The sequence below is a fragment of the Anopheles stephensi genome, chromosome 3, assembly GCF_013141755.1.
Source record: "Anopheles stephensi strain Indian chromosome 3, UCI_ANSTEP_V1.0, whole genome shotgun sequence".
Lineage (NCBI taxonomy): Eukaryota > Metazoa > Arthropoda > Insecta > Diptera > Culicidae > Anopheles > Anopheles stephensi.
The window spans coordinates 18,671,739-18,699,659 of record NC_050203.1 but is presented as its reverse complement, the minus strand read 5'-3'; the positions used below and the strand labels follow the sequence as shown (position 1 = coordinate 18,699,659).

The following is a 27,921-nucleotide window of genomic DNA, read 5'->3' as shown; positions in this document are numbered from 1 at the left end:
AGTGGACTCAACTGACTCCAAGAGTTCCTGTCCAAGAGTTTTTGGGGCGGCTCGTAATGGGTATCTTCACATGAAGTAGAACATCCAATACGACCAAAACCCCACCATTGTACTTTGTGATGTTATCAAAGGAGCCTTCTCCTTGACAACCGTTGCGATCTCTACAGTGTCAAAATAAAAGTTTGTACAATCGACTTCAAGAATTTTGCCCACAAAAAACCTCAGTAAATAACCTTTCGAATTCTTTCACAGTGAACATGAAGCATCTTATCTTGCTCGGGATGGTATTAACGACCCTCCATCGGACAGCCGGTGAGACGGAACACCATCTGAGCTCCATCTTTCTTACAGGGATGTATACCAGCTACTGTCAGCTTGATTGTCCCGGCGCAACGAAGCACACCCTTTGCGAACTGGTAAATTCCATACATTATTTTAAATAAATTTCAGGATTATATTTGGACTTCCTTCATTTTAGCCTTCGGACCCAAAGCCAGAGCAATGTGAAAACTTTCAGCAACTGCTAGGAAGCTCTGAGCTGTGGCAAAACATTCTGAACGCACACAATGGTATCCGGAATCGGTACGCGATGCGACGCCGCATAACCAACATGAAGAAGCTTGTGTGGGACGACGAGCTGGCCCGCATGGCTAGGTTACATCTTGCCACCTGTCAGCGGTACGAGCCCGATCCTTGCGCCCAGCTGAGCAATGCAAACGTGTACAGCCGGGACTATCGAAATGTGCGGCAGAGTAAGGCGTTCGTGATCGAACGCTACCTACCGAAGTACTACGCGATCGACGTCCTACGCAGTTGGTACCTGCAGAAGGATGAAACGCCAGCCCCGCAGGTTACGGCAGCCCATCAACTGCAGCACACGGTGCTGAACAATTTCACCCTGCTAACCTGGGCCAGCCTCGAGCGGATCGGGTGTGCCGCGGCTAAGTATCGCGACGGGTTCCAGCTGGTGTGCAACTACTTTCCCTACTATTCGCTTGCCGAACCAGCCGCCGAGCTTGGCCCACCGGCAACACGTTGCCCACGAACGTTTCCCTTGCGCAGTAGTATCTTTGACGGGCTGTGTACGTTCGAGATGGATGGAGCGGCCGGCTGGAAGCTGGCGAATCTAGCGTTGGTTCCGTTAGGTTTGCTGTGTCTGTGGCGAACGGGGGAGGGGCTCGTTCTGGGCGGGTAGGTTGGGAGGGGCGCATACTTACGGGTACCGGCAGGTGGTTCAAGTTGGCGTTTAGAGGAGCAAGATCGTCGGCGATGAACTGGATCGGCAGCGTCAGCGCTTCGGCAGTTGTTCGCGTGGTGGTCGTCGCACGCAGGCAGCGAAACACTCCGAACAGACCAAGCACCAGGGCACAAATCACTGAGAATGACACCAAGCCGTAGATGTAGCCTGGACAGTGGGAAAGAAAATTGCAATTTGTTAGTGATGCAGTTTGGAAATTCGGGATAGTCATATTGGTTGAACTATAGCATTCATATTGAGGATTCAGTAAGATAATCAATATTTCCCATAGTTTTTTTTCCAAATTGTTATCAGTAGTATGACCTAGAACATCAGAAATTACCCTTCAATTTTATTATACCCAGTATAACTTTACTCTAACCTAAACACACACGTACCAGTGAGTGTCCCTGTGGCGCACACACTACACGATAGACATGCTAGAGCCACCTCAACAACCTTCATGCCGATGTCCGATAAAGGAGCCTCGATAAAAATCGTCTAGCTGCTCCACACCACCCGCAGCAATGAAACGTATCCAGTTACAGGCGATGCTGTGCGGCTATCAACCGTACCAGCCACAGCGTGATACAAATTGATCTCACGATCTCACGCATACGACACGCGGGCGGCAAAATGATCAGCTAATAGCACACTGTGGCGTGACCTTAGAATCAGCGCCGTCGACCGATATTGCGGTGCGACGTGCTTGTTGCAGGGCGACATCTTACGCGTGCGACATCATCCAGCGGCCGATGCGGTCGGTGCGGTCAAGCGAACCCAAAATTAACACCCCCCCCCCCCCCCACGCTCCCCCATTCTCTGATACAAAACGATCGACAACATGAGCCACCGCCATCATTATCATCAGGGCCGGTACTAATCGGTTTTGTCTGTGGCGTGCTACGATTTCTAATGGCCCGCCTGTCTGTGCCTTTCGGTTATTTATTCGTATAAGTGTCTGCCGTTCGGGGGAGGATTTCTCCCCCCCCCCCCCAACCTCTGCCGGCTTGTCTAGCTACCGTGCATCGATGGCTTCACACATGGCGTGGGTTGGAAGCGATAGTGAGTCGAGACAACATCGCCGCGCACACCAACTAACCACCAGCTCCCAACCAGCCCAGACACATCACTCCAAAACAACGGCAGCAGCAGCAAAAAAAAAATGTATCGAGGATCTCGTCTCGTCATTCGTCGGCCCGTATGGGAGCTGCAATCGAAATGAATGTGCATCATTGCCATCCACTCCAACTCACCGAGCCCCTCTCGCTTCGGCCGGGGGGGAACGCTTCGTCCGTGATGCACACGACGACGTAATTATCATTCCGACGTGAAGTGTTGATTTTGCTTTTTGCGTGTTTTTTTGTTGTTGCGGCTGTTCCTCTTCTTTCGGTGTCTGGTTGCTGACGCTGCTACTGGCTACCGAAACGGGCGGGCTGGAATTGCCTCAAACTGTCTCGTCCCCTTTGATCCGTACCCAAACCACGAAAGCCTCACCTCGTCAACGAAGGAAAAAGCTGCATTTGCAAGCAGGGATGGTTTTATTCTGCGATGTAAAGCGATCGGAAATCGACCCTGGGTTTGATAGGCATGTAAGTAACGGGCAGTGCTCAATTTCAATCCCAACCCAACCCACCGCAGCTCTTTTTTATCTCAAATATCCTTACCATAAGAGGAGACATTTGTCGGCGATTATACTACCGACACCGTCCGTGGTGCACAGTGCAGTACGGCCCCGTTTTGTACGGCGCTGTCTGTCGCGATTAAACGATCGTATCGGCCGTTCATGGAATTTGGGGGGGGCCAAGCGGGAGGTAGTTAAGGTTGATAAGATAAGGAGTGTGCGCGCGCCGTCGTTGTTTTATTTTAAAGCTCACGACGGCAAGAAGTGCTGACACGCTGACACATCATGCCGAATCGATGAGAAGGTGCAAATGAAAGGCAAAGACTGTTGAAAGTGTTGTTAAAAAATGAAACCAAAATAATGGTTAACTTTTAAGCTTCTAAAGACGTCCAATGCGGCTGCTTAATTATCTATCCTTTGATAATTTGTTTAAATTATTCTGAAGAATTTTATAATTATTAGTGATTTATATAAATATTCAGTTACAAAAATAATCTTCAAATATACACCAACTTTAATGTTCCGACCAATTCTTCCCCAAACTCTCGCGGCCTAATGCCTCACACCTAGTGATGATTCACATGACGGACACGTGACGTAAATCCCAGACTAAATAGTGACTAAGTGCGTACAAGCGAGGGGTACGCTGTGTCGGGGTGGCGAAAATTCTTTTCCCCGAACGCCAGACATTAGCGGACGAGACTTTACTTTGGAAACGTAAGAGGCTATGTACATAGACACTCTAGCGAGCTAATGTAGTGCTTATCATTTGCTGGATTCGATTCTCGACTGTCTGATGACGTTTGTACACGTTGCGATGATGTTTTGATGCGAGGATATCGAGTGAGCGAGTGTCACCGAGAGTCATCAAGCACGTGCGAGACGTTCCTAAGAACTCGGTAGTACTATATATTGCAGGGTAAATTTGTTAGGAAAAGGAATCTCGGTTCTAGAATATTTAAAATAAAATTTGTTTCAATTAAATATACAAGATCGACCTTAAACATCGATCCACTTCAACACGTCCTAAATTCTTTCATCCAGAAAATCCATTCAAGAATCAAGCCAAACCAGACACACAGTTTTCAATAGAATCCAATCACATTTTGCATCACCACTAACACACACACACAAGAACAGTCCTAAGAACGTGCTCATCCCTATCAAAACCGCACTCAATACAGTCGAATGATGTTAATTCTCCACTTGTCTACCTTCTTCTCGAAGCTTTCCGCCCCAAACAAACGCTGTCTCGCATAATCCAAAAACTCATTCTTCGCTAAGAAACGCCGCAGACACATCTTTTGCCCCAGCCTTCTTCTTGGAAAGCCCGTACTCATTTTCGGGCTGAGGATTTCTTCATTAATTTAGGTCGCCATGGCGCGGTCGCTCGCAGGTTATCTTCTCTGCTCTGGGCGAAACACATTTTGTCTGCGCCGAAAAGTTCACTGTCACTGTCAGCTGCTGGAGAGGATTCAATTTATTTTCGAATTATCCCCTCGGCACAGTGACACAAGCAGGAAGGCGCCTGACAACAGCCTGCCCTGTCTGCCCGACAATGACAATGGATTGGCGGGGGGGGGGGGGGGGGGAGGGGGGGCACCAACCAAAGAATCGACGAGCGAGAATGCAGTCGCACGGGAGTGCATCGAGAGGAGCACAATAAAAAGCGCAGGATGTATCAATCTTAGCGCGATTGGGGCAGGAACATTCGGTGTTTGGCATTTGGCACACCATCCGGAGACACTCTCGGAGCGCGCGCGTGTTTGTGTGGGTGTAGCTCGTTTAAGCGGATTTCGGGGCCCGCTGACGAAGCAACGCAGCCAGCTTGTTAACGCAAATATTTAAATTTCTAATGTTTATCACTTGTTCGGTCCGTAGCCGGCCGGGAAAGGATTAAATTAATTGCCCGTCGTTAAAGTCGAACTGATACAAATTGCACCAGAAGCGTCGGCAGGCAGCTCTGGGAAGCGCACAGTGGGTGGAACATGGACGTGAAAATGTCAGCCAAGCTGCGAGGACGCTGTCACCATCAGAGTGTGCTATAAAATGCACTTTTTAAGCTGTCATTCTTTTGCCCGATTCGATCCGGACTCTCCGGACTCGTTCGATCGTTTCGAATACGTCGAGGGATGGCAGATACGTGATGGTGTTCTCCTGGTGGCATTTGGCTGACAATTGATTTGCCTGGTTTCGGGAGACGGCGAGAAGCGATATTAAAAAAAAAAAACAAGCACGGATGCAATGATGGCGCATGCGCTTCATCAGAACATCCCCACAGTACCAACAGCGGCCTATGAATAAAACTTCGAGCGCATTTAGACGATGCCAACTTCCACATCCTCTCTAGAGCGATTGTTAAGCGTGTGTGTGGCTGGCTGGAGAAAAATGAACACACAAAAAACCCTGACCTCCCACAAAACCAGTGCTTGAGGCGATCGGGAACAGAACGTGTTCCCTTGCCGCTTCCCGACATCTACAAAACCCTCCGAAGTGCATCGAGGTACGTCCTTGTGGGACACTCGTCATCCCTCTTCAGCCCTTTAGCCATCTCGGTTGGGCCGCCGAGTGAAAAATCCATTTGCACCATCATTCTGCCAGGCCACTTTCATCACACTCACAGTGGTGCAACAACGATGCCATCATCATCGCCATCCCCGGGAACATTGTGGTGAAGCGTAGCTGAGCGCTAGTGCTACTAGAGTGAGCGAGAGAGAGAGAGAGAGAGAGGGAGATGATACCGCCGGCTAGAAAATGGTGACGGTGGCGCTGAGGGTTTGTACCGTGGGGTAAAAATCGATATTTAGGTCGCGAAACTTTTCTTCGCTAGCAGACGCGACAGCCGCTGGAGAAGTGGCAAAGGAAGAAAAAAAGAAGGCAAACGGGGAAGAAATCTCCAACATAGACGACACAATCGAGGCATCGTTTTGCGGTGCAACTGCTGTCAGGCCAAGGCATCTTAGCTTTATATAACAAGTTGAAGAGATGATACTTTTTCCAATTTAATTGACATTGAAATACAAAATAAAAGTACTATAAATAAATGGTATCCACTTCTTAATTGGATACGAAAATTAAATGTTCCTCATTCTGTGGCCATTGGAACCAGTTTAAATTTTCAAACGCCTTTCTTTATCATTTATAAATGAAATATGATTGAATTATGCTTCAGATGAACTAAATCACAGTTCTAAGAAGAACCAAAATTTTTTTGAACAAATATTCAAGCTCAGACCTTTGTAACTCTGCTTGTTGTTTTTTTTTTAGAAGTTAAAAATAATGAATAATGAGTAATTAAAAGAGCTAACCCAGAAAAAGATTTAAAACTAAATAAAAATATTTAACCCTTACAAAAATGTGCAAAAAATCTAACTGAATAACCAACACAAAAATGGAGTTGAATTTTTCTTATCATTTGTTTAATGTGAGCTCGGAGTCGGTAAATGCTGTTCATCTTAATTTCAGCAATGTTCTAATCGCTATTCTAATGCTAGTTGTAAAGATTGATAAGCCCTGTAAATACTTCAAGTTTTCCTTGAAGCCTCAAAATTTAATTAACGTTAAGGGAAAGCCTTTCAATCCCAAGAAAGCTAGATTTTGGACCAAAGCATTTTTTTACAAGGATTATAGGTGCTCCAGCACTTAATGGCAGACGAATTTCTTAAGTAAAAATATAATTTAATAAATGAATAAATAGCACCAAAAATTTGACAGTCATTCAAAGTTAAATAGAAAAAAATAAGACTTCAAAACTATGAACTAACACTCTTTTATCAATCCTTTCCCGTTTCGATCGAAACTGATTATCTACATCAACTTATGTAGATTTTCTACTGACCTTCACCGTAAACAAAAAACCCGGACAAGATAATCGAGGTTGCATCATTTCGCTCGTGGCTCATCAATATTGGACAATTATTTTATGGCACCTAATCCATCACCGTACTCGTATTATTCGTCGCTACTAATGCAATTGCTCTCCACTAACCTCAATGTACCGGGTAATTTGCCCCAGTGCGGTTAGACGGAACTACGGACAGCAATGGGGACGTCGTCATGCAACGAAATGAGTCTCATTCATTCGTTTTTTTATTACCTAACACCCAAACCACACACACACTGACACAAGCGACGAACCCACCCCATCCCGACCCCCAAACACACATTGGAGGACTGTGATCTGTGTTCGGTCGGTCACATTTTGAAGGGCAGACAGACAACCAGCCAGCCAGCCAGCCAACCAGACAGACGGACGGACAAACCGAGGACATTTTCGACACTTCCGTCTATCGAGGCCACACGAAACGGCTGGTTTTTGGGGGGGGGAGGCCCTGGGTTTAAGTTTGTTCCGTCTGGCCCCGTAGCTAAGCGAATTGCCATTGCCAAACACGGCACACCACTGCATTGCACTCTCGCACACACAATTACTCTCTGTTCAGCGTTTGTGTGTGCTCACACGATTTATTTCGGCTTTGCACGGGGGGGAGGAGGGGTAGAAGGAGGGGGTGGACCGACAATATATTATTATTATGCCACATGAGGGAATAAAAAAAAGCGCCAAAAAAAACGGAAGTCTCCACCAAACTCGTTTGCATGTACTTTTGCCATTGAACACCGCGAACTGATGAGCAACTGATGGGATGGAACAAGTGGGAAAACATCAATTCTGCAATATCCCAGCATTTAGAAAAAAAAACCCGCCCAAAACCACACACAGATACCGAAAAAAGAGGGCAGGGAAAATAGAAATGCAGGCCACCCCGTACGTGTTATGCGAGTGAGTGTGCTTTTTTAAGTATTATTGGTTCATGGCCAACCCGGGCACAGATCTCGAACGAACCGGCGCACATAACAATCACGACGCGATCAGCATCATTTGTCCCTCCGGCACACGACTCTCGGGAAGTGAGTGAGCGCGAGAAACTGTCAAACAGTTCGACGAAAAAGGAAATGAAATCTAATAAAAAATAACAAATTTCACACAAAAATCGCTAGCCGCTGGTAAGCGCCCTAGCGTGGTCCTCGCTCGCAGTCTATACTTTCCGGGCGTCTTTTTGCATTGTCCGGATGTCCAGGCATACACAGGCAGGAAAAAATAGAATGGCATCCCCGGGGATAGGGAAGGCGGGAAGCGTTGGCGCACCGGAATGGTGCCACGGAATAAATCTATCGAACTGTCGCAAGTCGACCGGAAAGATGGCCAAACGGACGGGTTTGGTGGGAGCTCAAAACGGTCGTTCGCTTGTTGGTGGACGACGCCAGGAATGGGACGCGAAAATGGTTAGGATGGTAAGGTTGAGGTAAGCACAAGAGTTTTCCGGAAGAGGTGTACGACTGTGTCACACAAATACATAGGTAGAGGAAAAAGGTCCTGAGATGGAACTGAAGTTGAAGGAACGCTTACACCAAAGATGATACTTTGGAAGATGAAAAACATTCGCCTTAAATTGATTTTTTGTCAGTGTTCTCAAAACATTTAACAAATATAAATATAAATTCAGATCCCCTACAGAAAATAAAAGCCTTCCCAATATGGAGTGATCCTCATTTTTTCCACGTTTTCCCTGGTATTAATGGTCTTCATAGTCCTCATTTTAATCCTCGATCTTCAAACCCAAAATAAAAAACAGCTCAGTTACAATGTTTCCATGTAACGCTTCGCTGCCCTATTCGCGTGTCGTCTGTGACGCATTAGAGCACAAATGCCCGAACCGATGAATGAATTTTAAATTATGCCATACATCAAGACAATTTTAGCCGAGCCGAGAGTCTCGTATAGTGACAGGCGCGGTTTTTTTTTTTGTGGGTTCGGAATTGATCACCACTGCGGGTGTCGAGATTAATATACAGGAAACAAACATTTTGGCTATCAAACGGTCCAAAGAAGGACCGGTACGCTTCGATAGTTCCGTCGTTGTCCGCCATACGCCAGCCACTCGATCGCCAAACAAATCGATCGTAGTTTCATCACCTACCCAAAACTCCAGCCGTTAGGGGTGAATGACTTTCCTATGTCTCCCCACCCGAGCCTGTTCTCGGGCGTAATTTTTTATGCGCGAAAAAAAATTTGCGAACTCAAGAGGCAACATCATCATAGGCACACACCACTGGCACGAATCGCGCTTGATGGCTGGTGCTGCTGCTGCTGATGCTCACCGGCAAAACCGAGATACACCGGGGCTGCGCCGCTTACTTTCCGGTTAGACATCCACTTGCCCCGAACGTAACGACGTACGGGGCCTATGGCGGGCGAATCTTCGCGGATCTCACATTATTCTCTCCGCTGAACAGGAACATCGGGGCAGCGGGCAGGGTGTAATGGCGGACATAGGATAGATGGGCAGAAACGCCATGGCCCACCCTAGCAGCATAGCATTACAAATGAGCATCAGCAGCACAACAATAATAGAGAGAAGTGAGAGACAGAGAGAGAGAGAGAGAGAGAGAGAGAGAGAGCGACAGTAAAACCTCCGCGAATTGAATGGGAATAGCAAGGCCTGGCGGAGTATTGCAGTAAAAGCACAGACGAAAAACGAACGAACGGAAAAAAAATGGTGGAAGTCAAGAACCGTGACCGAACCGTGGCCTTCTCTACGTATTTCTCTAGGAGGCGCGTTTCATCACGGGGAAGTGTACTACTAGCGCTAGGGGGGGGCCTTTACCGCTGCAACACACTAGGAGCACATACACACACACGATCGACGACACGTTTTAATGGAGAGTTGGGCCGAATTGCGTTACTCCACGAGCGAAACGAGCATGTGTGTGTGTGTCTCCCGTTGTGCGGTTAGATATAAGAAACCGAGGGCTTATGTTGGTCGTTTTTGGCGTTTGGTTTGATTGCAAATTTTGGCTGCCGTGTAAAGCAACAAAAGTGAGAGATATTGGAAGAGTTGCAGGAAGAAAACGAATTAGCTAGGGTTTTGAGTGATGAAGCATAAGTTTGTGGGGAGCATCACATAGATCCAGTGAGGACCATTCGACCAGAGAGCTAACTAACTTGAAGATATTATCGCTTGTTTTTGGATGCTATTCCCCCGATTTGTTGAATAGTATCTGAGAAATATCTTGAGGCCGCAGCAATACCTTTCCAACTAGAACCAAGTTTCCATGTTTTAGACCAAGTTTTAGAGACCGACAACCACCGCATAGCATTAGTCTTAGCAGTCACTTCCATACCGCTTGATTTTCGGAATGTTTGACTGAAGTTTAACTAGCGTTCTTTTTCCTCTAGATTAACTCCTAAACTCTTCTTCCTCTAGATTAGAGAACCTTCCTCCTTTCAGTTTTTGGTGTAGAGAGCCTGAACTTGGATGCTCGATCTTCACTCCGGAGGTTCGATCGTGAGCCGAGTCGATTCCCCGGTTGTCGTTTTTTAAATGCTTTTTTGCAGTTGTGGAACTTTATGCTTTTCAGCATCTCTTCGGTAAAGCTACTTTGGAAAAAAAAACCGAAAAGCTTCAACCCCCAGCAACAGATAAAAATCGACTGACAGTGCAGGAAATATGAGGCGCCCCGCAGAGTTCCAATAACCCGCAAACCAAATTTGGCTACCCGTGGCTGCCATTGCCCAAAGGGCCATTGTCCCAACGTGAGAGCTGATGCACAGGAAAGGCCTCCAGACGTTAGGCAAGTCCCGCACGCAATCAAAACACGTGATGGGGGTGCGCAGATGTTTCAAGCAATGACAACGGTTTGCGAGCGAACCACAGACCCAAAAACCCAACCCCTTCGCAACAATGTCGCGGAGGATGTCGAAAAAGCGAAGGCACACAACAACAACAACACAAAAAAAAAAACAGGAAATTGATTGCAACCAACCAGCCGCCACCGAAAGACACTCGTCCGAAAGCGCCCCAAAATGGGAGAAAATGACACGAGAAATCAGTCAGTGACCGTTTTATTGGATAATCACGGATGCCCTCGAGCAGGGAGTTGCGATTTTTTTTCTTTGGTCACTTCTTTCTTTGCGCCCCCCCCCCCCCCATTTGCACCGAAAAATCTGGCTCCACACGCCAGATGCAACGGTGGTGATGGTCGTGAAGTGACTTTTATTCGTCCCATTGTCGGTACGCTTTCGTCAATCAGCTTTCTGGGCGGAGCGGTTTCAGTGGTACCGTTTGGATGCTGAGGCCATTAAAAAATGACAATAATTCGCACATGAAGGAGGTTGGCTGTCAAAAAAAAAACAACGGCCGCTAGATGCAACTCCACAACCGGACATGCATGTGGTGGCGTGCAGATTTCGAATTGTTTTATTTTTTTCTTTGGACAATGCAGATCGGTGAAGAAATTTGTCTGCGGCATGATTCGCTTCGCTCACCGTTGGCCGACCGTGAACTGGCAGCCGGCGTGGAGCACAAAAAAAAAACACCACCACCGGGCAGGCGTGTGTACCTCATACAATTGCCGACGGTTCCGAAAATGGTGCGTTGTTCCATCGGTTCCGTCGGTTTTTTGAAGGCCGGTAACGAGTTTAATTGGATAAATGCAGTTTTTCGGCTTTGCGCAGCAGTTTTTTTGGCTGGCTGGTTGGCTGGTTGGGCCCGACTCGTTCATTATTCACTTACGCAATAGAGTGTCTCGGAGTCGTGGGGGACGGTGGGTGGACTGTCTAGAGCGAGGTGAACAAACCATATTTTGCGTAGCACGGAAGATGGGGCCAACTTATCAGTGCATTATGCAACTCGATTAACCATTTAAAGCGATGCAGTGATAGAGCCTTGTTACCGACGCTCATTGCACCTAATTCCTCTAATGATGCTGTTTGTGGTTTGCCGCTTAATTTGCAAAACGAAGTCATAAACTCATCCTGCATGCTAAATTTGACTCTAAAAGGTCTGTTAAGACTTTGTTGTCCCAGCTATTCCCACAGAGTTATAACCTCCTAACAAGCCTTTGAAACAGCAAACCCCTACAGCGCTTTTCAATCCTCTTCCTTCGCTAACTAAAAAAAAAGGAGAGAATTACGCTAATTAATGCATGATTTAAAATGCACTTTAAAGGCACCGAAAACTATCGATTAAAATCAACCATTTACCGATTTCTCGAAACGATTCCAGCTCCCCGAAAGCGCTCACTCTTTAGCTTGGGCGAGCAGTAAATCATGCAGCTAAATGGCCGAAAGCCCATACAAAACCCCGTACAAACCCGGCCATAAACGGGTTTTTGGGGATGGGCGCGCGAATGCTTTCCTACGCGCATTCTTAATTAGCTGCATCGTGGATGATAATTCTCTAACGAGCTAACGAGCGACGGTGCGAGAAGAATTGAAGCTTAACCATCAGCCACAGTCAGGATGGATGGACGAGGATGGGCGGGTCATCGTTAGTGGCCATCGTCGAATGTTCGTTAAGCAGCAGGTGACAATTTTAGAGCCTGGATGCTTCGATGGCAGTCGCAATATGCAGGGATATTGTTGGAGTTGGGAATTCTTGTGGCTAAAGTTGAACTCTATGAACTCTTAAAGACTTGAAAGACTTTGTTACTTGAGATACAACTTACTTCAAATGTATGTAAGGCCAAGTCTCGAGGAGGTAAGCAATATAATTCTCTTAGGTAATGCCTGCCATTTCTAGCTTACTAGACTTATTGATACCGTATAGATGGATAGAAAGTCCTCACTATGGGGGAACGGCCCAGATGGGATTTGAACCCTGGCCCTGTCAAGCTGCAATTGGCTAGAAATGTTTTCAAAAGCCTTTTTCCTCTTTTAGGTCTTTCACTCTGCAAGACTTCAAGCCAGAGGTTAAGTGGAGTATAGAAGACGATACATTGGCCTGGAGCTGTTTTAAATCCGCTCTGTATTTACCTTTTTTTTTTGATAAGCAGAAGTCTCGGAATTTGTAAAAATCTATAAAGTAATTCTTCTTGATTCTTAAAATAGAAGACAACTTAAATTGTTGAATTCTCCTCAACTCTATCTCTGTTCTATCTGGCTTAACAACCTGTAATGCTTGCTAGAAAATGGCTTCCTGGACTCATCTTAACCACGCAACCAATATACTCAATTCTTGGAACTGTTTGTTGTTCCGGGAATGCTTTTTTGCCTTTTCGATTAACAAAGACAACCCGTGTCGCTTTCTTCGTATATCTAGATTTCGTTGTCCAACCTCTGAAGCCAGCACGAACTCCGAAAGCCTTCTTCAACAGGAACCAGAAAAAGAAAAACCCGCCAAAGTTCCTTCAACTTTGACCGAAACCAATTCTGGCCACTGTGTGTGTGTGTTTTCTTGCAACCACGAGCACGAAACACCATCAAAAGGACTTTGACTTTAGGGTAGGTTTGTTTTTTGTCCTTTGTCCGCCCGGTCCTATCCACACTCCTCCAGCTTACACGAGGACGCGCCCCGAGAAAAAGGACCAACCACCGGAAGGACGTGTGATGGTGACGATGGAAACGACATTATAAATGGCGCGAATGTATAGTAGGCTCTGGCGAAAAACCCACACATGGACAGGCTGAGAAAATAATCAAACATAAAAAGATGCCAACATACCAACACACACACAGACACACGTATAACATGGTGGTGTTCTGCGGAGGGCTTTTTATGTCCCCATTGTTTGTTCTTCTTCCACTTCGCATGTGGCGTCCACCCACGGCGGGTTCAACCAACTGGAAAAGGCCTAGGAAAAGTTACACACACACAAAACGACTCACACAGACAAACACGCGATGCGTGTGATGTTTGGAAGGAGTCGAAGCAAGGATTGATAAGTGTTTGGTAAGCAACATTAGGACTAGCTTCGAGTCGGATAATAAGGCACACCGACACCTGCTTAAGAGGTACAGCAAATGCTTCTAATAACAAACAGCTTTTTGTTTTGATGTGATAAACTCCAAATAACAATATTGTGTTTAATATCTTGGGGGCCCTTTTTTCCATGCCTCGATCGGCTAGTGAAAAACTGACTAGACAATGTGCGTGTATTGGTGTCAGACGCTAATGTGTGCCGGTGTTGGTGTGAACCTGCTGCTGCTGCTGCTGCGGGTTGTGGATTTGTGGGTGGCAGTTTATTAGTGAAACTGAAGAAGCATGGGAAAGGTCGTTGACATCTCTTACACGGCCGACGACGCCACCAGCAAGGACAAAACCGGCGAAGGTACCGGCCGAGGCGGATTCCTTCCTTGAAATGAATTTCGGTTTTCCTGCCTGCTTGCAGCTGGCATGAAAATTAAGTTAGGGCTTCGAAAAATAAAAAACACTGGTCTGGAGAAAGGTTATGTGGTTGGGTTGCCTTTTCCTATCATCTGAATGGCGAAACTTGCCGCCTGAAACATCTCAGCCATTGGTTGCAATTTCAATAAAATGCCTTTTCTTCGATGCGAATTTACAACGCAAGGCGATGGACAGCGTGTTTTTCGCTTCGGCAGGAAAAAAAATGGCCGCTATAGGAGAAGAATACGGTCGTAAAATTTAACGACATTTCTGAACCGAACGGCACTTCTGTGGGCACTGAATGGAATCCGATCTGGACCTTCCGCTTGGGACCGAAAGCGAAACGATGGTGGTGCGATTTTTGTTGAACTTTTTGCCACAACTCACAGCCTTAGGCCGTCTGTTGTTGATTCACAGATGTGGAAAGATGTAAGAATGGTTGAATGCGATTGCTGGACATGGGTAAGGAATCATAAAACGTGAACAAAACCTTCAGCATAACTGCTCCGCGAGTGCAATTGGATGTACGTGCCTCTATTATACGGTGCGCGGTAATAATGGTCGAAAGCCGTACTTAAAGTTGGTCTATAAACCCATTGGACCTATTCATGTATCGATTCCCTCGAGCAACCATATTGATCGTGACAGTGAAACTAATTAACTTTAAACAGATTATTACGACGATCATAAAACGGAACCGGAATAGCTAGGTCTCAGCCAAAGTTAGGTTTATGGTCAAAAACTAGAAATTACTTCTAGAAAGAAGGCATGATAAAAATCAATTAAAAATAGATAAATTTTCTTTCTACAAATCTTTATCCTTAAGATGTTTTCTGCATTCTGTATTCTGCACAAAAATTCTATCTGAAGAGCTTTGTTCCCTCATCAAGCAACCCCTTCTGCCCATCGCATCTGTAATGGTGTCACACTACTTATCTTACTCACTTTTAAAGCTTCTTACAGCTCCATATCACAGGAAAGTGAAATCATACGGAGTGAAATGCATCCAAACCCATTAGCCCCAAACCCGAAACCTGCTGCAATGTTAACGAAGGGAAGGCTTCAATGCCACCCGCTAATTACCCGCGTAATTACCTTAAAAACGACTCGGCACTATCATACACCGACCGAACGACCGACTAGTGTCCTCGTCGGTACGCCTGTTATCGCTGTGGCCCACAATTTTGAGTGTAGGAAGAAGAAAACACAAAATACAGTAAACCGACAGAAATGCTGCGGTCTGGGGACTGGGATCGACTAACTAGGTCTTGTGATGCAATTTTTGCCAAGGACACCCGCATAACCACTGGACGCTGGCGCTACTGGAATGATGCTAAAATACTAATTATGCATTCCTCGCAGGAAAACACCACTTGGTCCAAAAAAAGGAGGAGAAAACATGGTTCAACCGTACTAATTCGCATAATCGAGCAGGTTTGGAAGAAGTAAAGGATTCTCAAATTAAGTAGTTATCTTTTAAGAGTAAAAGAGGACATCGAACAGTTGCTCCACTGTCAAGGACGATAATGTTTTAGTGGGAATGCTTAGAAGTTTATTAGATAGTTCCCTCGACAATAGTTGAATTTGTTTCCAATAGTTCTATAAAATAATAGTTTTCGAAAAAATCCCAGCTATGGGTAATTTAGGATATCCAAACGAAACATTCAGTCAGGCTTATTTGACGCGATTTTCCCCTTGGCTCAGCAGGCAGGAAGGGTCTCTGAAGAAATTGAGTTATTTTCATATAATAATCTGTTCCAATATTTTGAAGTAATCCGGTGGCCGAGGCGGCAGTCTTCACACGGCAGGACCGGAGATCAAATCCCATCCGGACCGCCTCCCCGTACGCAGGGCTGACTACCTTGCTATGGGTAAAATGAAGTCACAGAAAGCCAGAAATGGCAGGCCGAGACCTTTCGAGGTTGTACTGCCACCAAAGAAGAAGATCTTCAAAAATTTCTTTGAACCTTTTGGAAGTTGAGAAGAGCCATTTTGCTATTCGATCATAACCGAAACTAGCTTCACAATGCTTTGTTTGCCACTGTGTTTACTCTAAATAGTGAAGGAAATCAAACTAGACACTATTATCAGAAAGAAAAAAATCTACAAATCAGCTCGACAAAAAAATCCTCCAAATTAAAGATGTCTCCCAGCCCATTAATCGCCAAAAACAACATGGTTGTTTTTCTCTGCCGATCGTATGTCATTTACGACGATGGCGAATATAAGCAAAAAAAAAAGTGCATGTAATGGTAGTAGCAATTAGCACTTGTCGTAGACCGCGGCGGCAACCACCTTATCACTACGCTAACTTTGTCTTCGCCCCAGCTCGATCGAACCACACCTCTCTCTCCTCAACGTTATTTTTCCAAAAAAGGCCGGGGTGGCATTCTTTGCTACTATCGCCGATCACACACGTCCAGAGTCCACCACTGGCGTGGCGATCCATTGCGCAAACGGATCCAGACACAGACGCCCTTATCAGCAGACACTGGCGTGGATGGACGACGTGGAGCAACGCAGAAAAAAAAACAAAGGGTCGCAAGCTGGGGTGAAACCGAGGCAAGGTTTGCGCGTCGTCGCGCCGATTGTGAGAACATTGTTGTTATGTCTGGCTCGCTACCAGCAACCGCCCGAGTCTCGAGTGATGGGGTGTGTGGATGTGCTGTTTTTTTTTTTTTTGCTTGGTGTTGCTTCCTTCCTTTACTCAAGGAGGTTTGCGCGTGAAGGAAAAATACCGCACCCCGGAACACGGAACGCGACCGAGAGATAGGCTGTGGAACGTTTATTGCTTTTATCGCCAACCGACCAGGGAGAAGATAGATGCCAGACGCGCATTACTTGAGGGCTGCTCGCATACTCTCTCTCTCTATCTCTCTGTCGGCTGTTCTCTATGCCACCAAGCCATCGTCTTCGCAGGCGGCGTCGCTGATCGTGTGCCAAATGACAGACAGGTTTGTATTTTTTTAACGGTTCAAAGGAAGGCCTAGCGGGGGGAGGATGGTAACTGGGGGGAGTGACGAGGGATGAGACATCGCTAGACGATGTTTTTCCATATGGTATAATGTCAATGTAGATACAGCTCGGCATCGGGGATGTTGAACGCATACGAAATGTTTACTATTTTAAGGAACAGCTTCTTCATTAATAATGCCAATTCCTATCGTCTGTACCACAGTTGGCCGAGTCGGAGAAGTGATGCCACATCTTTCAGATGTAAAAATAAGGAGGGCCACACACAACAAAAAAACGCCACAGTTCTCACATACCGAGTGATACTAAACATTGGCAAAATAGGCGCCAATTACTGGTATGGTGGCAAGTGGATCGAGCAGAACAAGAAAAAGTAAAGTGTGATACCGTTCGATCCCCCATTCTTCTGCCACCACTGCTGCGTGGTATGAATGGACTTTGAAAATCAATCGTCTGAGTCGCCGGTCGAGTGCCCCACAGACGTCAAAACGAGTTATCAGCCAGACGCGGGGACTAACCACACAAGCGCACATCCACATCGGCCACAATCAACCACGAGATTAGACCTTGTTCCTACTTTGTTATCTTAAAACGCTTCAACGAAAGAATGCGTTCTCGGGTTATTCCCCCAACATTGGTACGGTTTTGTATTACTTTTTTTCCCCGTCTTCCTACATTCCTCACAGACTAGCTAAACGATTTGTTTAGCAGCTTTACGATATTTCAAAATAGTTTTTATTAGTGTACAAAATAGGACAGTACGATGTGCCTGTTAATCCTTCCTTTAGGTTGAATGGGTTCTCAGTCGTCAGAGGTTCAAGTCGTCATTTCACATTATTTCAGAGAGAGTTGGCCACTTGGAAGTTGGCAGTTTTAATTATTCGTTAAGGGCATTCATCTTTTAACCAATAATAATGGATTTTGAAACCCAGCGAGATCCAGTTGCCTGTCGATGGAACAAAATAGTCCAAAATAAATCCTGCAACATCAATTGATACTAGACACCACAATTGATTGTCTAGAAGTCCATACAACCTTAGACGATCATTAGATCCGGATCCTGATCAACAGTTCCTTCAGTTGTGCTTCTTATCCGTAGTAATGCTATAAATTCGGTTGGCTTATTAAGCTCGTAGAGAACCTCAAGCTCGAGTATTGATAAAGATCTCTCAAGTTTAAGATTTTTATCTTCCACCCGAATGCTGATTCTTTTAACGTCTCCTCATGTATGGTATGTATTTCTTAAAACTGAGTCAGCATTCCGGATAAAACAATATAAGCTTATCAATGTTCATGTTTCATGATGATAAACCCCATCGGAAGCTGCCTTAAATCCAAGGCTTTCTGACATTCACTAAAAGCCTAAATCAAATCATATTATTCTTCATAAAGAAAGCACCTTGCTCGACTTAAACCACCTGTTATCTCTCGACAGACCATTTCTTAAATTTCCCCCATCATTATAAGCCCCAACCCCGCCGTACCTCGTTGCGTCACTGCCACCGTTGCGTTGGATGCCACACTTTTTCCACCGATTGCTTTGATTGATTGGCAGACGCAAACATTCAGCCAAGTAAAAATGCTCACAGAAACGCTCACGTGGAGCACGAGGAAGATTTTTCCTGCCCGTTTTGATTAGTATGATTGCGTTTCTTCACCACCCCCACGTCGGTAGGACACGTGTAACTGCACGGATTAGCGCGAGAAAGCAGGCGAGTGTGGCGAGGTTTGGAAAATTCTTGCTTTCCGTTGATTTCTCGTTAATCACACCGCACTCGGCACACACACACTCGGCTGTAATCTCCCTCACAGAAACACAGACACACACAAACACACGTTTTCATGTATCACATGCCGGCTTTAAAGCTTTTTGATGCACTTTTTTTCCTTTCAACTCTCTTTAATTTCTTGCTCGGATTTTTACTTCCCGATCTCACAAACGGCTTTTCCGGCTTTTCTTTTTTTTTTTTAAGCTTCAACACGACACCAATTTATGAGCCTTTTGAGGGGTAGATACTATAAGTGAGAAGGAGAACACTTGCACTCACACAGCCCGGTAGGAAAATTTACATCCAACACTGATCACACACACACACACACACACACGTAAGGACACCGGGTGCATTTAAGCATTCCCTTCATTTTTTTTTTGCTACGCACAGCCACCGTTAAAAATTAGCGATAAGACTTATCAAGCTACGTTTAGGCATTCTTTATGGTACACACACACACACGCACTCACACCAATTTCTCACACACACACGCTGGGAATTGCATCGAAAGGACAAACTGAGTGCGGTTGTGGTTGGCTGTTGGAAGTTCTTTCGCCTGCTTCGATCGTTCGATTCGTTCAGACCCTCTCATGGTTTCCAGCAGTGCATCGCGTTCCCGGGGCTGCATTCCGGATCAAATCACACACAGGGCTGCAGTGTCCTCGCCGTTCTATGGCTTAACATCGTCGCCTCTCCGTTGCACCGTCGACAACAACAACCTTTAAGTGCTGCATATTCTTTACAAAACAAAATGCACACACACACGCTTGCAAGAATAATGCAAAACCCCCGGGTGGTGGGATTCGGTAAGGCTTTTGGTAGGTTTCTCTCGAGCGAGTTGCAAAACGGTCCCTCTTATTCTTGTGCTCTTCGTTCTAAACCCGCCGGCGAGGGTCGGATGCACTTCACGTACGACGCTTTCTGGTGCAACTTCCGCTAAATTGCATCGCCACCAACAATGGCTTTTACTTATAGGATGCAACCGTGGAGTGTGTTTTAAGCTTTTCCGAAGCCATGGATCAGGAATGTGGATTCGGATGCGGAAACTGACCAGCAGTGATTCGCCCCCCACACATCAGCATGGAATGGTCCGAACGAAAAAAACAATAAAACTGGTGGCGACAGTGTCACGCAATGCCACACACGCACACACACACAGCTCCCGGAGTGATGACGTTTGCTTGCGGTTGCCGTTTGTCGCACTGTGTATGTGCTCGGTGCGTTCGAGTTGCCGTGAGTCAAGGCGTACTGCGATCGCAAAATAGTGTTGCAGTCGGTCCGTTTAGTGAACATTCGCTCGTTTGCTTGCTATGGCGTCAAGGGTTACACACTGTTGCTACTGCTGCTGCTGGTACGCAGCATTTGTTTCCACATGCTCTCCATGGAACACGCACACACACGCACCGTGTTTTTTTTTATTTCTCGTAGGCCAGTGCCCCAAAGAATGAACCCGGCATGCTGCCTGGTCGAAAGGGTTTGCCACGATGACGGCAGTATGCAAAAGGCACACGACAGCGAGCAAATTAAAACCGCACGGCGGCAACGCACAGCCTACCAATACTAATAATGCTGCTGCCCGGTAACGTGTGGAATTGTTTTATCTTTGCTGCTGCTGCTACTGCTGCCAGCAACCATCATCTCGTGGACAATTTGTGGTGTCTGTTTTTTTTTCGTTCACTCGCTCTATCCCTTTCTTTCGCACGGGAGGACGTTCCCATGGGCGGCGTTTGGCGTAAGTGGCGTATAACGAAATAGCATAAGTAAAAAAAACACACACAGCACGGCAAAAAAACTAACAACGGACGTTGGCTGCGGGAGGTTGTTTCTCGGTTGCTTCACTTGTACGAGACACACACGCACACACACATAGGAGGAGCGCGCGCGAGCGCGTTCCGTGAAATTATGATGACGCGCGCACTGTTCGGCAGCAAAAGCGGCACACACTGCAGCATTTATTGCACTTTTCCACCCCGCGGCGGTATGCACCACCCGCCCTAGGCCACCGTGTTTTTCGGGAAGTCACCGCCACACTGGATAGTGTTTTTTCCCCGTTTAAGAAAATAAAAACCGGAGGCGTCGATAACGATAGCAGCGTTAGCTACCGCACTTGTGCACTTGTTCCCGCTGTCAAAGCGTCACACGCACACACACACACACAGGCACGCACTTATGTCGGCGGGGGGACACTCGGCTATCCGGCTGTTTAGTTGCACGAGGCACGGTTGTTTCGCTGTGTGAAGTTTCGGGTCGGTTTATGCTTACCACACGGCAGCCGCGATAATGCTGTTTTTAATGGTGCCCGGACGGTACCGCTTCTTGTTCGTGTTTGGTGGACCGCGTCACGACTCGTCACGGGGATGATGCTGGTTTTACAGCCAAACGGGGTTTGTTTCCGGCTGTACCTGGTTTCTGGATCCGCATCGGTCCGGTCACGAAATGCTTATGCAGTTGGATGCGTTCGATTCACCGTACGAAACTCTGGCTGGCTGCGACTGCGAACACTGAGCGAGCACGAGAGAGCGCGAGAGCACCGCATGAAAAAGTCTCTCGTGCGTGCGGTCCAACATCGCTCCCATTCAAGAAAGGAAAGAGATGGAAGCGATCGAATTTGCTTGTCGCTAGAAAGAGCAAGCAGCACGCGATGTTTGCGTTGCTGTGAGAGTTTTTTTTTCGCAATTTGCATTTTTATGCTCACCGAATCCAGGGGGAGGGAGATTCGCGCATTGGTAGTGGTGATGGCCACCATTTATGCCCCATCATTCCAAACCCACCGGCGTGGCGTGTTGTGAGCAAGAGTGTACCGCGTCGAGATGAAACTATCTCACGCACACGCAGCAAACGCGTGCCAGAGACACGCATATAGACCGCTCGGTTCGTAAAATGCTCAACCATCGCTTTTTTTGGTTAAATTTTATGCTCTCTCTCTGCTCTCGGGTGTCTCCCGTTTTGGGTTATGCTCACAGCTATATAAAATGTCCAAGAACAAACGCTACATTGGTGGTAAAGGCGCCAAAAAAAGCAAACACGGGCAAGAAGAACGTACGACCGTTTAATGCCACTTGGAGAGTACGCGAGAAGGCGCAACAGCTTCGTCGAACGTGCAAGGGTGAGTTGGTACGGAGCAATATTGGGAGTTTGGGAGACTGTAGCGTGTGACAGAGATGGGGATGGACCCGAATCGTCACACAACACAACAACAACCCCGACAACCTGGGTTTTTGCAAAATCCTGCCAAATGGACCGGACGTTAGGCTGTCCCCGGCCGTGTGTGTGTGTGTTTGTTTTTTTACTTAGGCAAGTTTGCACCGAAAGGACACCGAACGTCATGGACCACAAAAACCGCAGACGGGTTATAATTATCTATCGGTATGCTCCACTCGGTCAGAAAGGATCCAGAATGCAGGACGAGCAATAATTTCGACGGGAAAAGAAAAATATACAATTTCATTTTGGAAGTCTGTCGATGATGAGACACCCTTGGACTAAGAAAGCGGCTCTATTTTTTGTTGTTGGCTGAATCCAAGAAGGACTGATTGTTTGGGTGAGAAATACGAAGGGAAAGACGTGAGGGGCAATATTAATACATGCTAGCCCCTACGAAAGGAAACTAAACAAAACAAATAAAAAGCAGGATGACAACCTTGCACAACAGACACCACCAGGACCCTTGTGTATGAAAAATTCCTGCCCGGCACGGATATTTGTCCAAAATTTTCTGCCTGATCCCAGGAAACCCCTTGCGACCTGTGCCGAGACGCACCTTTCACCCCGCTTCGGCAAACCGGTAAAACCTAGTTTCCTCAACACTGTGTCTAGACAGTTCTAAATATCGACATTGGTGTTTTCTCCTCTCTGTTTAGGCCTCTGCCCGTTGCAGTGCAGTGCGAATAAAAATTGCAACCTTCAAATAAGGGCTCGTAGTGCCTTGCTTCGTGAAATGATTACTATCCTACCAGTATGAACAGAAGGAATGCGTTTCAAAATTGCAGAAAAATTTAGTTTTTAGACTTGAGTCCTTTATCAAAAGCAAATTGAGTCCCAAGCTTAGGAAAATCTATCCATTATAATAGCTCAATTTAAGGCCGTATGAAACAAAAAAAGACCTAGAAATTTAATGTATTGATATTATGGTTACGAGCCATCTTACTTAATAATTAATTAAAAAAGTAAAAAAATAATACAACTCGCTTAATTTTTTATAGTTTTTTTCCTTATTATATTGGGGTTTCTATAACTTTTGCAGCATCCCTTGGGTTGAGATAAAACCCGTGTAATATTTTTAATGCGACGCAAAAGCTTTTTCCATCAATTTTGAATTTTATTCAATCTGGTTTACTTCTCGTTAAAACTCCCTTATTTTGTTTTGATTATATGTTTGAGATTCCCTCTCGTTGTAGTAACGAACCTGACTATTTGTTCCATCTTCTCAAACAAGTCAATAGGCCAGAAAATATTGACATTAATAAATTTTAAACTATCGTTCGATTAATAAGTTTATAGAAGCACCAGATATGCAACTATTTATTATTATTTATTTATTATTACGGACTGATGTCGTATTGTAAAGATATGCAACTAAAAAATAAATACATTTTTACTCACATTATTCAAAAAGTACTTCAATCTTTCAAAATGCTTACCTGCAATGAGAAGAAATTAAAATCAATTTTAGCACGCTAGGTAATATTTTCATTCATTTAAAAAAACCCATATTTTTCGAAAACCATTTACACTTCAGCCAAATGTTATGATCAGAGAGCAGTGAAAAGTCTCTCATGCTCTTGCTGTCTCACACTCCCTCTTACTCTCTCTCTCTCTTGCTCGCATAAACGCACCCCAAAATCTAGGCTGTAGCGTGCGAAAGAGAGGAACCAAAGAAAATCCCAAAACCACAGACGGATTGTTGCATGCTGGTGTTGGTGCGCTAGAGCGCTTTTCACCACCGACCAGGCTGCTCCATCGCATCGCAAAAACCCTTTCCTACGGATAAAGTGTTATGCAAAATGTTACGAGAGAGCGAGAGAGAGAGAGAGAGTGAGAGTCCGAAAAAATGAAAAAGGAAACGTCTGCCAAAATATATCCTTACAGCAGACGGCGAGCTGTGTGTGTGCGTGCGAGCAAAAGGAGACGTAGCAAAAAAAACGGCATTGCCACTCGCCAGACACGCCACGAGACGTTTGCGCGACACGACACGCCGGTGCTTCCAAGCCAGTTTTCCCAGCCTACTGTAACCGCAACAGCAAATCCTGCTAACCTCACGGTGGCGTAAGAGCGAGACGATCCGAGACATTTCCATTCCACTAGCGCCGGTCCGTGGAAACGAAACGACATTCGACGGGTGGCTTCCCATTCCAGCCTCATGCGATGATGCGCAATGATCAAACATGTGTGCGTGCGCGTGTGTGTGTGTGGGCATTTGCTTTGCCTGCTTCCCCTGCTTTGGCTAGACACCCCACGACCCCCGGCCCGGCTCCGGTTCCGACAAGCGATTGCGTATTGGATTTCTGGAGCGTGCATTGGTGTGAGTGTTCCAGCCAGCTCTCGAGAGCAGACCGACAAGAAGAGCACACACTTGGTGCGTTGAGTTGAGTTTTTTTTTCTTCCTCCTGTGTTATGTCGGCGCGCACAAATAATGCTCCGTTTTGTCTCCGCACCACCCGATGCCCCTTCCCCGACCGCAACCCGCGGGCAGCGCATACCCGCTTCATTAACGGGTGCCTTGCTACTCACACCAGCATAACTAGGGGTGGAAGGCGAATGTCGGGCGTCTGTGATGCTCAGAACGAGCGGACGAACAACAACAACAACTGTTCTTGTGGTGTCTGTCGACTCTATTTTTTAGATTTTATCTTTCTTGTAAAAGATGGTGAAATTGCTTGTAATATGTGATTTAAAATAAAATTAAATATTTTATTTAACATCACTCCTTCACACCTGCAGACTGCAGTGTTTGTAGAATTATGTGATTTTTCTCGTTTAAAGGTGAGCGTTTCCCACCCCCCCCCCCCACCACCTGGCTTTCATTAAATAGACTGCTAGACAAACCCATTGAACACGTGTCTTTTCATTCTTGCTCTATGACAGACACCCCAACCCCCGACACACATGGCGCTTAGAGAACTCTCTGCTTCTGTCCGTGAGATGAATCAGAGCACTGGCCGGTGAGAGCGAGCGAGAGAGCGATGCGCACAAAAGAGAGCGAAGCGTGTCCCAGACAGGAAATTTTCAAACAACAGACAACCGGCTTCTTCTTCATTGCCTACGCCCATGCAAATTCGCAGACATAACCACCCCTTCCCGTGCTTTTCCGCAGCCCCACAACCCCATTCCCGCCCCAATCAAAGGAGACTAAACATGTACGTCAGAGCGGTGTGGCGGCTGTCATTGAAGCATCCAAGTAGGCAGGCAGACAGACAGACAGACACAGCGAACCAGACCCGGCTGTGAGCCGTTTCCATGGGAGCATGGAAACTACTGGTGTTACCTTTGCAGCGATCAGCAGCAGCAGCAGCAGCCCACCACCATTATCATCGATTTCTCACAAATCAGGGGGTAGCGAAAAAAGAAGAAGAAGTTCGTCGATTTGTTTTCCACTCTATTCCCCTGATCGTTTCCTCGTTTATGTTAATGCAGCACCGAGCTGGGATCTTCTACTATGGTGGTTGGGGCGACGACGATCGGTAAACAAAAATCCATTCATACCGGGCGATCAATTGCGACTTTACGATGAATGAAAGCTAATTCCTGAACCTAACTTTCGTTGCTGGCTAACCTATTATCACTGAACATTATCACATGACGGTGGTGACACAATTAGAGCGATACATGGATGGTGCGCCAAAAAGAATTAAACACAAAGCTTGACAAACAACCGGTCCGTCTAGGTGCAAGTGTTTACGTGTATTGCGTCGCTGTCTGGGAGCTTTGGCACTCGAAATCGCCCAACATTTTACATCCTGTTTATCATTGACAAGTGGCGAACATGCGGCTACAATGTGATTCATTCAGCTTCAGTCAGTGAGGTAAAACACCACCAGCCAGACATTTGGAAAACAGGTTGGATGCATTGGAAAGGGTTCCCCATTGTACTGTAGTGGAGCATCGGGAGAACCGGATATTTGACACTTTTTTTTTATTCATAAAGAAAGGCCTGGCCGTATTGCTTTATATTTGACACTTAATCATTAATAAAATGACGATGTTTTGAAATTATTTGAAGAATTGAATGTAGCGGATGATGTATGACTTATCAAAACTCATACACTGTCTTGGTAGAATTCTCAGTTGAATTTTATCTGTTATACGGTAAATTCTGACTTGAAGGGGCAAAGGATATATTAGGCCAAATATATCGTCAGCGGTTAGTTCATTATAGAGACGGTATGTCCAAATCGGTGTCAAAACAGACATTGACTGTAGAAGTGGATCTAAAGATCCAGTTAAATGTGTCGCTGATAATAGAGAGCTCTAACCACTGATCAGATAGTTCGCCGATTATAAATTCGAATAAGAAAGTAACTAAGGTACCTGTCCTGTGGATCATGTTGTGCTTAAAATAGTATTTATATTTTCTACTCAGTTCTAGTACATCGTATTTGATGAATTTTATTCTAAAGTCCTGAGTACCTCCAAATCATCATATTAGACCGTTTAATAGATTAAATCGCTAGCTTAGGTAGTAATTCGTTTGCTGATGCAATTATCATTTTAACTGACAATCACGCACACACACACACACATACTCGAATAGGAACATTTTGGCAGGATCACCAAAAATCCTTCCGTCCTGTTCTAGTCAGCAAGTGGAACAGAGCAAGCGAGCAACACTCCCAACAACAGACCCAACAAAACGGTCACTCGGCGAACGTGTGAGGTAGGCTCGACCGACGCACCGGAGGAAATCCTTTGGCTCCTGCTCGAATCCCGTCGACGCGTCGGGATGATTTACGCTCCGGCTCTCGTGCCATGGCTATAGAGATCGCGAACCACCATCAGGACCCACTTGAACACTCGCCGTGGATGGCACTTGCTCATTCTAATCTCATTCACCACGGGAGTCGTCGTCGATGTTGGGGTACCGAATTGTGCGTATAGCCGTCCGCACGCATCCGCTATTTTATCCGGACGTGTACAAGAGATAGGCGCATCGAGTGGTGGGACCCCTCTCTTGGTTGTCTCATCTGCTCGACCTTGCCTCCCTAACCCGGGCTCACCGAGGGGAGGTTGTTGTTTGCTCAGGTTTCTCTTCTATTCCTATGAAGCTCTCTCTCTCTCTCTCTCTCTCTCTCTCTCTCTGTCTCTCTCTCTGGGCACAGCTTCATCGATTGACAGGCCGGGGCCAGACATGCGCGCCATAACACGAACCACCCGAAAACCCCACGAAAGGCTTCCGGCGCGATGCGTGGCTCGGGAAGCGATGAGATAGAGGGTAGTGTCCACCCAGGGCCCAGACCAGACAGGCCGTACCAGACCGACCAGACCATACCAGACCAGACAGGACGGACAGGTTAAGGTGTTCGTGTGTGTGTGTGTGCGCGCATGTGGTTGCGTGCGTTCGTGCCAGACGCTCTGGTATTGTTTTGCCTCCACCTTGCGCACCGCTGATGCAAGCGAGAAAGGAATAGACACGGTCGGACGGCAAACGGGTGGGCCGGGTGTGTCGGTGAATGGACAGCCGACACACGATCCGGGTGGATCCGGGTGTGGGTTGTGTGATGGGCGCTACGCACAAATTTTGTTGCTGTGGTTGTTCTTATTCATCGCTTCGTTCATGCCGTTCTCGGTGCCGCCCGATCCGTTATTCTACGCACAAGGTCGTTCGGATTAGAAACCGACGGGTGCTCTGTCTGGGTTGGCGTGTCTGCGTGCTAGAGTGAGTGAGCGACCGCCTCAAACCACCCTTTCGACCACGTACCGAGGGTGGGGCGCTTAGAGGCGTTAAAAAGGGCGGTCGTGATGCTATTTTTGGTCCGTCTCGACGCCATCTCCGGTCGGTGGAAGCAGCACTAGAGTACGTGCGTATTTTACGTGCGCTCTTCACACACACGCACACCCTCCATACGCAACGCCTAGCCACCAGCCGCGGGGTTGTTGTTCCTACCATCCCCAAATCCATGATGGCATGATTGATCAACAGGAGCGCGAGAAGCGCAA

The 27,921-nt window shown here is 46.4% G+C and overlaps 2 protein-coding genes and 1 long non-coding RNA gene across 3 annotated transcripts in view; 1 reads left to right on the top strand and 2 right to left on the bottom strand.

The window, feature by feature from the left end:
• Positions 1–27,921, bottom strand: part of LOC118510150 (serine-rich adhesin for platelets-like) — a 137,343-nt gene that overhangs the window by 14,971 nt on the left and 94,451 nt on the right. Inside the window, exon 3 of the mRNA XM_036051654.1 lies at positions 1,218–1,405. Within this exon, the coding sequence (XP_035907547.1) occupies positions 1,218–1,405 (188 nt within the window). The remainder of the gene's footprint in view (positions 1–1,217; positions 1,406–27,921) is intronic.
• Positions 172–1,616, top strand: LOC118510151 (venom allergen 5-like). The gene is made up of 2 exons (XM_036051655.1): positions 172–416; positions 479–1,616. Exons 1-2 carry the CDS (start codon positions 258–260, stop codon positions 1,193–1,195), a joined length of 876 nt encoding a protein of 291 aa, XP_035907548.1. The 5' UTR covers positions 172–257; the 3' UTR covers positions 1,196–1,616.
• LOC118510152 lies at positions 18,967–21,262 on the bottom strand. The gene is made up of 2 exons (XR_004905977.1): positions 21,031–21,262; positions 18,967–19,260 (listed from the first exon to the last, which is right to left on the bottom strand). It is a non-coding gene; the product is annotated as an uncharacterized LOC118510152 (long non-coding RNA).